Raw genomic sequence first — 10,419 nt, 5'->3', positions numbered from 1 at the left:
ACCACAGGGACCATCCGCACAAATCTGAAAACCTTTTTCTAGAAACTCCAATCTCTTGACTCTTAGTCCTTCCCAGAAATACATTCATGTTTAACTTTATAAAAGTCTGGTTTCCTCAAATTCTTTTGCTACTTTGAAATTCACTGAAAAAGGGAAAAGGCTGTGGGTGCTACCAGCTCTTAAAAAAGAGGCTGATGCCAGGAGGTTATGTGTTTTAAGTACTTTTCCATAAGAATGGAAAGATAAGTCAATGTACATCAAGTAGCACAACGATGCATTAATTCAACATTATAGCTCACAAGCCGCTTTAAATTTAACATACTTAAAATGCACTGCCTCTGCAGAAAGTTCTGTATTTTCTTTAAATATAGTTCCCATGTAACGTTAAGTAGCTTTCATTTTATGCAAATGTTCATTAATGCATTTATATTTCATAATATTTGGACATCTTTATTCAGGCATTTTCTTATTCCAGTACTTTCTGTTTTCTGCAGAATTTATGTAAGTTGAAGTTTACATCAGTCGAGTAAAGGTGCATAGATGAGATATAGAAAGAAGCCACTCTTCCTGCTGAACTGGCCTGTCCCTGCTGTCCTCGGTCAAGAGCCAGGACAGGGTGGGTCTGAGGCTTTCTGTCCTCACGGTTGTACCCATGCCCTCCCAGGCCTCCTGTCAGGTTCGAAGGCAGAGCACCCAGCCGGACACTCTGTAGAGGTGGCATGCTCCTCCCCGTCCGAGGACTGCCACCCATGGATCAGTGCGCAGTGCTAGGAGGGCCACTTCCCTGAAGGTCAGCTCCCGCCAACATGACCTGTAGGTGAAGCGGGCAGCCGGTCCACAGGAGGGAACACGGGCATCTCAGCGCAGCGAGGGCTTGGGCTGAGCGGGAGGCTCAGGTCCCCAGGTTCACTGGAGGCCATGTGAATGTCATAGGAGCTCAAGGCAGAAGCGTAACTTTAAAAGGAGACTTGTATTCCAAATGTGTTTCTATTAAGGGGCAAACATAATCACCGCATCCTAAAGAGGGGACACTGGGCTGGAGGGCAAGTGCGGAACAGTGTGATAGCCCTCCCTCCTTCCCTGTCTGCCTCTGCCACCCCCCCTCCGGGTCCCAGCCCCAAGCCACTGCACCCACAAGCATATGCCAGCTCTTTTTTGTCTTTTTGAGACAGAGTCTCGCTATGCAGTTCAGGCTGGCCTTGAACTCACTTTGTACCCCAGGCTGCTCTCAAACTCACAATGATCCTCCTGCCTCAGCCTCCCGAGTGCTGGATTACAGGTGTGCACCACCACTCCCAGCCTAGCACATGCAGTTTGGTAATTCTTGCTTTTATCACCTAACTCAGGCACAGAAGCGTGCGTATGGCAGGCAGAGCCTCGGACAGTATCTGTTGCCAGCCAGGGTCAAGGCTGGTGGTTTCCTTTGGGTACCAGGGCTTATCAAGGACAAGCATGGACAGCTTAATTTGCATCCCATGAAACTAATCTGAAAGGGCATTCACCTCCAACATCAGCTGAGTGAACTCTTCATTGCTAAGGAATGAAGGCTTCCAGTCTTGCTGAATGTCACAGATTTCCGTCTGTGCCGAGACTTCTAAAAACAAAACGAAACACAAGTAAGCTTTTATGTTCAAGGGCACCGAGAAATTGGACTGAAAACTGACACACGTTTACTTCTGTACGGTTTTGTGTAAGCCTCTGTGCAATTTAATTCGAGAAGCCAACACAAGAAAATACGTTACACTGATTTCCAGGGACTTGGAACTCTGGGTATCACGGGCTTAGAACACTTTTGGTCTTCTCACATCCTTTTAGTGAAGCCTCCAGGAAGACCGCCCCCACACTCAGCCTGGGTGGTGCCTGGCACTTGCGGGTGGCACTGTGCCCTTCCAGTCAGGTAGATGCCACTTGTCAAGGCAAAGGGAACAAAGACTGGGCTGCCGGGCACCTTCTTAAGCTGCTTCTTCATGGTCAAAGCAGAGCAAAACCCTTCAGAGACCTGGGATTTTCAAAATTCCAAGGGCTGCAAGTGTAGCCTCATGGTACAGCTGGTATAGGTCATGTGTTGCATTTGTAAGGCCTTGGGTTTGGTCCCCTGCACCCCAAGAAAGAGAGGAGGGGAAGACAAAGGGGAATAGAGGCGGGGAGGGAAGGAAATGGGAGGAGGAGAAGAAGGAGGAGAAGGAGAAGGAGGAAAGGGGAATAGAGGCGGGGAGGGAAGGAAATGGGAGGAGGAGAAGAAGGAAGAGGAGGAAGACAGGATGAGGAGCAGGAGGAACAACCCTACAAAATTCCAGAAGCGTCTAGGTTTACAGTCAATAACTCACTGTGTCATGCAGGATATAACAGATTTTTCAGCATTTCCACTACTGCTGTAAAAATACACATTGCTTAGTTGTTTTTAAGGACCACCTTTACTCTTCTCAAAGCTTTGTGGGGTTAAACTATATCCATTTTATGTAACCACTGTGTACTGGAGATATCAGTCACATGTGCCAATTGAATAATCATCAGCCTACATAGGACCCCTTATATCGTCCAGCCTATTTGCAATTTTCAAAACATAGTTTACTGTGAAGTTACTGCTGATAAGATTACTACAGATGGCATAAATGTGATGTCTTGTTTATTTGGGATTTTTTCCCTGTTTATTCTACATTTTAAACCAACACTTTTCTCCACCTTACGTGGCAAGAGGCCTCTTTAAAGATTTTTTTTTGTTTTGTTTTTTGGTTTTTTTCTGGTACTGGGAATCGAACTCACGACCTTGCGTTTGCCAGGCAGGCACTGTGCCGCTGAGCTAAATCCCCAGCCCCTATAGATTACTTTTTCAATGTTTAAAAAATTATAAAACTACATGGCTTATACTCTAGAGAATAAAACTAGCCTGTTGAAAACTTCCTGGAGAAATGCAAACTGTTTAGGCAGCTAATCTATCCATCTATTCAGGAGAAAGATTTCAAGGCTCTCTCCTTTGCATTTTTTCTTTTTCTTTTTTCAGCCCTGAAGATAGAATCCAGGGCCTCATGCATGCTAAGTGCCCACTCTGGGACCAGGCCACATGCCCGGCCCTGCATCCCTGTTTTTGGCAATCTCTTTTAGGTGGGGCAAAATGATGAATCCTGCTGTGTGGGTGAATGACACTGAGTGAATTCTGCAGGTTCTCATAAACAAGCAGGAGGGAAGGGCCTCGTTACACACCTGACAGCTCTTCCCCTTCTGCCCGTCATCTAAGGTTTCTGCCAGTGCCCGGTGGTACTGGGGAGTTTGCTTCCTTCCAGTGTTTGAAAGAATAACACTCAGCTGTTCTGAAAGATTGGATTTATTGTTCTTTATGGCTTTTAAAGGAATACAAAAGTGCTGCTAAGAGCTTTGGCAGTTGAATTTGGGAAGAAATCCAGGAGAGGAAACCATGCTGGCCATCAGGCAGTCAATAGTACTGACCAGGGCCGACTTACGAGGGTCGGTGTGTGTGGCTGCCCCACAGCGCTGGGCGCCATGATGCCTGTGGTGAAATGCATGCTGGGAAGCAGAGACAGGCACCCCGCATGCATCACGGCCAGTGCACACCCTGGGGTGTTGCCCAGGCAGGAGACAGAGGGTGAAACTCACGGGTCTTAATGCATGGCTGCCACACTTTGACCATTTAGAAAAGAGATAGAGCCCATAAACATCTTCTCCCTTCTTCCCAACACAAGTGAGATGCAGTAAGGCCCAGTTTGCTTCAAACACTCTGACCCATCCTTCTTGCCGCTTCCTGAAGCAGTTCTGGAAGTCCTCTTTCTTAAGTGTCCTTAGTTCTGCTACTGTGGTTGCCACAAATGTCCCAAACTGATTCCAAATGTTTACCTTTCATGGTCATTTTGACTTTGGGGAGGAGGCAGAAGTCCATGGTGCCAGATCCAGTGACTAGGCAGGGACACAGCGTCACAGTTTATGAGCCGCCTTTTTGTTGGACGGCACTTGGAAGTGGCACTCACTGTATTTTTGTTCACACCTCGTAAAGACACTCAGGACAGAGGACATCCAGACCTGCTTCAGAAGGTGGCAAGAATGATGGGAAAGGTATCTTTAAAGTGAGGGGAGTATTCTGAGGGGATTCTAGCAATGTGTCTTATGGTAATCAATTAAAAATTAAAAAAAAACTCATTGTAGTTTTTGATCACACCTTGTACACTCATCTGAAAAAACTCCTGTGACCAGTAGCATTGAACTGTAGATAGTCCAGGAGAGGAGTCTCTCCAGCAGCCCAAATTTCATTTAGGTAGAGGTCCATTCAACTTGGTGAAGGGACATGAAGAAGCCATTGCTTAGACCTAAGTAACTTGTGGATCACTCTGTGATGGCTCAAGATCAGCTCAACAGTCCTGAGAGCAGCCTCGCATTCACTGTGAATTTCAACAATCTGATTACAGCCCTGAAAGTTAAGGGTCAATCTGCAGTATATCAAAAAGATGTAAGGTGGATAAGATGTCTCAAAGCAAACAAAAAATGTTACTAGAATCACACCTCCACCGGCGTCTGACAGGACCAATTTCCTAAGCTGCAGGGCGGATAGAGTGACTTCTAAGTAGCAAGGAAGGAGGAACAGCCAGGGCCATTTCTATAGGAAAGCATTACAGCTGAGAGCCAGCCACCCAGCTTCTACTCTCGTGGAGCTTGAAGTTGTGGAGTGCTCATCCACAATTGCTCCCTGTGTGTCTGAACGAGGGGCGGGGCATCTTGCATGTGGTCAAAGATAAGTCAAAAAATGGGCAGAAACCCAGCCACAGGGGTGGGTAAATACTGCCCGACCAAGGGACGTTCCTCTGTGTTCTGCAGCCTTCCCTTCCCTCCTGCTAGGCACGAATGCAGACACCGGAGAGGCTGGAGGAAGAATGGGATTTGACAGTGGGACAAAGTTCCATCGAATCAGCTCGCTATTCACACAGGAAAGAGATGATGTGTGGGCATCCGGGTCCCGTAGGCCCAGCATTCAGATAGATGTGGATGGCCATGTCCAATTTCCTAAAATTTGCATAATACAGGAGTTTCTCTGTTATAAGAAAAACTGCTGACACAAAACCTCACTACAAAGAAACATGGTCAGACTGTTGATTTGGACTACCTCTAAGAGAATAAATATGCATTCCAGGGTCCAGCTATATGCCCCAAGCAAAGAAAAAGGGGTGCTGGAAAGATTACTGGGGAAAGAGCTAAATAATTATAACCTTCTGGCCCTTCTGGTCTACCTTGAGCCTGAAGGCAGAAAGCAAACGCAGCTTCTTAACCCTGGCAGCACGCTGGAGTCACCCGGGGCACTTCAGAAATACCAGTGTCCGGTGTCAGGTCTGCCCCGATGGTCTGCTGATCCACAGGGCTCCCCGCCACCACAAAAGGCCCGGATTTGGAGTGCTGGCCCACTTCTGGGTAAATACTTCTACCGAGGCTCACTTCGAGCTACCATATTGATGCAAGTGGCTTGCAAAACTGAAAATGTAGCAATTGTCCCTGGAGCTGGCAGGAGCTGGCTCCCGCACACTGCCCCTCACCCTCAAGAGATTTGGAGGCGTTGGTCTGTGGGGCTTTACCGAGCTCTATGATTTCTCCAAAAGTTGCTTGGATGGTTCTAGCGGGCAGCCACAGTTGAGGACCAGCAGCATAAATGGAGGTAACAATGCAGCTCCGAGGTAACAGTCTTTGAGAGCCCCCCCCACCTCTTCTGCAGAAGGGGCATAAAAATAGGTCTGCTGGGCTTAGAGTCCCCATCTTCCTAGCTGCCCAGCTGGGGTTAATGACTCAATCTCCTGTTCCTCCATGTGTCACCTGTGCAATGGGACGGACCCACAGGGCTGCTCTGACTCTCAGGGGAGTTCTGACACAGAGCCCCTAGCACAATGTTGGGCTCACAGGGGCACCAGCTAAATGCTGAGTCAGGATTCTCCACCCTGTGTGCTCGTGGGGCTCATGTCTATGTGGATGATGTGGGGAATGAGTGCAGGATGTGATCAAAATGTGCGGTGAATGTTTCTATTGAAATTCATCACAGTGAACGTATCAATTGCCATGAATCCCCTCAAAGTACTCCTCCTCACTTCAAGCAGACATAGTTCATCTTTCTTGCCACTTTCTGAAGCAAGTCTGGATATCCTCTTTCCTGAGGGTCTTTCTAAGGCATGATAAAAAATGTAGCAACAGCTGCTGCCTAAACCATCTAACTGAAAGGCAGGCTCGTAGAAACATGACACCGTGTTCTCATCCACCTTATTCACTAGATCTGGCAGCGTGTGACTTCTGGCTCTTCCCCAAAGTCAAAATGACCATGAAAGGTAAATATTTTGAATCAATTGAGGACATCGAGGCAACCATGACATCGCAAGTGAAGACACTCAGGAAAGAAGACTTCCAGAACTGCCTCGGAAAGTGGCAAGAATGATGGGATCAGTGTGCTCCAAGTGAGGAGAAGAGTTCTGAGGGGGATTCAGGGCAATGTGCCTTTTACTGCAATACATTAAAAAACAGAAACATTGGCTGTATGTTTTGGTCATATCACGCATTTGTTTTTTGCTTTAAACCAAGGGATTTTCCGCCTGCTTTTGAATGTGGAGTCACAGGGTGCAGGAGACGCTGGGGACCCCACTTGCTGTGAAATGGGTTGTGCACAGCCGGCCTTGCCTGCAGAAGCGGGTGAGACCACCCAAGCCTTCCTGGTACGAGTGGGCTGAGCGGCTGCTGACCTGGCCTGGCCGGGTTCCCGATTTGACAGTTCTGTAATTCCACAGTGGACAGAGCCCCGCATAAATGTCACACTGATGAACTTGATCCCAGCTGTCCTATTTAACAGCTGTCCTGCTTCTCGGTGGCACTGACCTACTTTGAGTCATTTGCACAAAATATCTTGGCCATCAAACCAACCTGCTACTTCACTTGGCCAAATCATCATTTAGGAAAAGTAGCATTTTGATGAAATTACCAGGGCAATTAAGTACTGCTAATGCTTTACTCCAATCCTGCTCTTGACTGGTCTTCCCTGACTTTTAACAAAAGCAATTAACATGCTCTTTCCTCTCCCCTGGACAGTACTAGAAAAACAAGAGGAGGATCCATCATCCTTGTTCCATTCTTAACAGGTGTACACAATTATCAAGGAAATAATAAAAGAATAACAAGTATAATGAAACTTCCCAATTCCCAGCAGTGCCCTCTTGCATGAAATCCTGTCTCAGAAAACGTTCAGGGCAACAGCAGCATTACCGTCAGCACAGAAGAACTGTAATTACTTCCTCAATAATTCTGACATTTTGACTATTATGTTTGGTGTCTTGGTTAAGGCAAAAAGAATTCTTATCTTTCTGCTTGTTAATAGCTCCCAAATGCTCTCAAATATTCTTCAGCATTTAAACATTTTTTTTGTACTAAGCAAGGTGAGTGGCAGGGTAGGCGAGATCAGGACAGTGAGGTGAAAGGGTTCAAAGAGAGTAAAAAGGAAATGGGGGATCTGAGAAGGACACAAGTTCAAGGCTGGCTTCAGGGGAAGCTTTGTGTGATGGGACAGTATCTACCCAGGAACATGAACGAGCCAGAGGGCTGGAAGAATATGGAAGATTCTCACAGGCATTACAGGCAAAATGCATTCTTCCAGCTGTCAGACCCTAAGAGGCAAAACCTTCCTATGGTAGAGGAAGTCAGAATAGACGTGCCATTTGGTAAAAGCAAAAGTGGATAGGAAAGGAAAACCCTGGGAAGCTTGCAATTTTTTTTTTTTTTTTTTTGGCACCAGGAATTGAACTCAGGACCTTGTGCTTGCCAGGCAGGTGTGTGCTGCCGAGCTAACTCCTCAGCCTGAAGCTTCCATTTCTTGACCTGGATTTTTGTTGTTGTTGTTTTTGAGTGTGTGGGGGAGAAAAATGGAGGTTGAACCCTGGGTCTTCACACTGAGCTACCTCCCAGCCATTTTTTATTTTTTCTCTTGAGACAGGGTCTTGCTAAGTTGCCCAGGCTGGGCTTGAACCTTTGATCCTTTTGCCTCAGCCTCCCAGAGTGCTGGGATTATAGGCATGCCCAGCCGTGCTGGTTTTGACTTGGGTTTTAATGCTTCCCTGCCCCAGGGATTCTTGACAAAGACCCACCCACTGGGAATGCCACCTGTTCCAGCTAGAGCTGTTCTGAAGTCCACTGGCTAAGTAGATAAGCTGGGAGGGCAGTGTCCTTGCCCCAGCTTGTTGGGCATAAGGCTGCCATGGAGGGTGGGGGCCTTGGAAAGGGAAGCCCAGGAGTAACAGGGGAGAGTGTCCAGGAGGCCTGGCCTGACGATGCTACCTACAGGAAAGCGGGGGCGGGGGCAGAAAAGAGAGCAGTGTGGCCTTTACCATTGTGTTTCTGCAGGAAGCCGATGACCTTCTCCAGCACGGTGGTCTTGTCCATCTTGCGCGTGTTCCCGGGCAGCATGGAGCTGAGCTCTTTGATGAGCACATTGAACTGGTCCCGACGCTTCTTCTCAGACTTGTTTCTCGAAGCTCTGGAAACACAGGTGCTTCATTAAGGCCTTGAAGAAAACAGGTGCTTTCTGTCTGCACTCCTTCTACCCAGCTCGCCTTAGCAAAGATTTTCAGGAAGGGACATCTGCCAGGTATCAGAGCTGAGCAGTGGGGAACAAAAATGTGCTAGACTTACAGACCCAGGGCTGAGGGATTTGGCCCTGTGTGCAGCTGTCGCATTGCTGAGAGGGGCGACAGAACTTTTAAAATGTGGAACAAACTCAAATGCTTATCAGTAGGTTGAAAAGGCCACACTGAAAAAGCCATGTACTATTTCATCCCAACTATATGGTGTGAGCAAAAAAACAGTCCATGTTTAAATTAAAAATAATAAGATTTATTACAGGAAAAGGCACATCACCATGAATCCCCCTCAAAACCCTCCTCCACTGCAAATACACTTATCCCATTGTTTTTGCCCCTTTCTGAAGCAGCTCTGCAAGTCCTCTTTCATGAGTGTCTTTACCAGATGTGATAAAAAAAATACAGAGAATGCTGCTGTGTCACCTAATGGAAAGGCAGCCTTGTGAACACATGACGCTGTGAAGAAGATATCCATCTTATTCACTGGATCTGGCACCGTACGACTTCTAGCTCTTCCCCAAAGTCAAAATGACCATGATAGGTAGATGCTTTAAATCAATTCAGAACCTCAAGGCAGCCACAACAGTGCAACTGAAGACTGGCTGTGCATCCACAGGGCACAGGGTATGCGGGAAATCTCTGTACCTATCATTCAATTTTGCAGTGACCCTTAAGTACTCTAATAAAGTATGAAGTCTATGTAAAAAAAGTGTCATCCCACCTTTAGAAGAGATGAAAGTGAAGTGGCTTAGTTTGAGGGGAGGGACCTTCCTTAGGTGCCTCTAAGGAACCTCAAGGTCCACAGGCATCAGGCAGGGAGTCAGAGCTCTAACACAACTGAACCAGACCCAGTGATGGAGGAGGCACCGGAGGCAGTGCTGCTCACGGACCATGGTTCTTAGCAACACATTAAATCCACTTTGTCAATCACCAGCCTATTCTGAGGGGACCCAGGGCTGAAAAAGCTGTCCCACTCCTCCTGAGTACGCCCAAGATGGACTTGTCCTAGAAAACCAGCCCCAGAAGAGGGAACGGGGACCACCATGGTAGAGCTGCCTACAGGGTCAGTCTGCTAGTCAGGCAGCTCAGGCCCTACAGTCAAGGTTTTTGGGGAGCTGACTCCTCCTAGGGGGATGCTGGCCAGTGTGCGGTCAGGATGGCAGATGCAGGTGACTGTGGTTGTCCTCCTTTGGGGCAGGAATCCATGTCTATAAGCATCGGTATCAGGGAAGACCCTGCTTCCCCAAACAGCCCTTAGGAACAAGGGATACACCACAATATTCTTTACCTAAATATCACAATGGGTGTTTCTGCTGCTTGCTTCTGACCATAACACAGCGTGTCTTTATTTCAATACACCCATTTACAAACCCTCTTACACTGGCTTCTGTCACTCTAAGCTGTTTCCTGATCATGTATGAGCAGTTGTTCAAAGCCCACCACAAGTGCATGGTCACTAGTCTCTCCTGAGGGTCTGCCTTTTCTCTTCTCTTCTGCTTTCTTCCTACTGGTTCTTGGGTTTGGGATTGAGGGGTTTCTGCAAAGGCTTTGCTTCTAGCCAAGCTGCTTCACATCACAGGCTGTGGCAGGTGTGGCGGGGAGCTGCTGAGGCCCTCACTGCTAGCTCAGGGTAAAAGGTACAGTATTCAAAGAGAAGAGAGAGAAGAAAGGAACCTTTCACTTTCTGAGCGACTGTCTATGCATTATAAATAATTTTTTGGCCTAGATTTTAAAGAGTGACATGCAACCTCCTTAGCCAAAAAAAGCTCTGTTCCTGTCCTAGTTTGCCTATTATAAATTATTTGTGAGCTGATAACAC

General features: G+C 47.2%; 1 protein-coding gene across 1 annotated transcript in view; it reads right to left on the bottom strand.

The window, feature by feature from the left end:
* Npas2 (neuronal PAS domain protein 2) overlaps positions 1 to 10,419 on the bottom strand; it is a gene marked incomplete in the record, with an annotated part of 80,274 nt that overhangs the window by 49,144 nt on the left and 20,711 nt on the right. Inside the window, 2 exon segments of the mRNA XM_013522756.1 lie at positions 1,503 to 1,594; positions 8,349 to 8,497. Coding sequence (XP_013378210.1) covers positions 1,503 to 1,594; positions 8,349 to 8,497 — 241 coding nt within the window.

The sequence above is a fragment of the Chinchilla lanigera genome, unplaced genomic scaffold, assembly GCF_000276665.1.
Source record: "Chinchilla lanigera isolate Chin_1 unplaced genomic scaffold, ChiLan1.0 scaffold00069, whole genome shotgun sequence".
Classification (NCBI taxonomy): domain Eukaryota; kingdom Metazoa; phylum Chordata; class Mammalia; order Rodentia; family Chinchillidae; genus Chinchilla; species Chinchilla lanigera.
The sequence above is the reverse complement of the archived record's forward strand: the minus strand, read 5'-3'. Positions and strand labels throughout refer to the sequence as shown.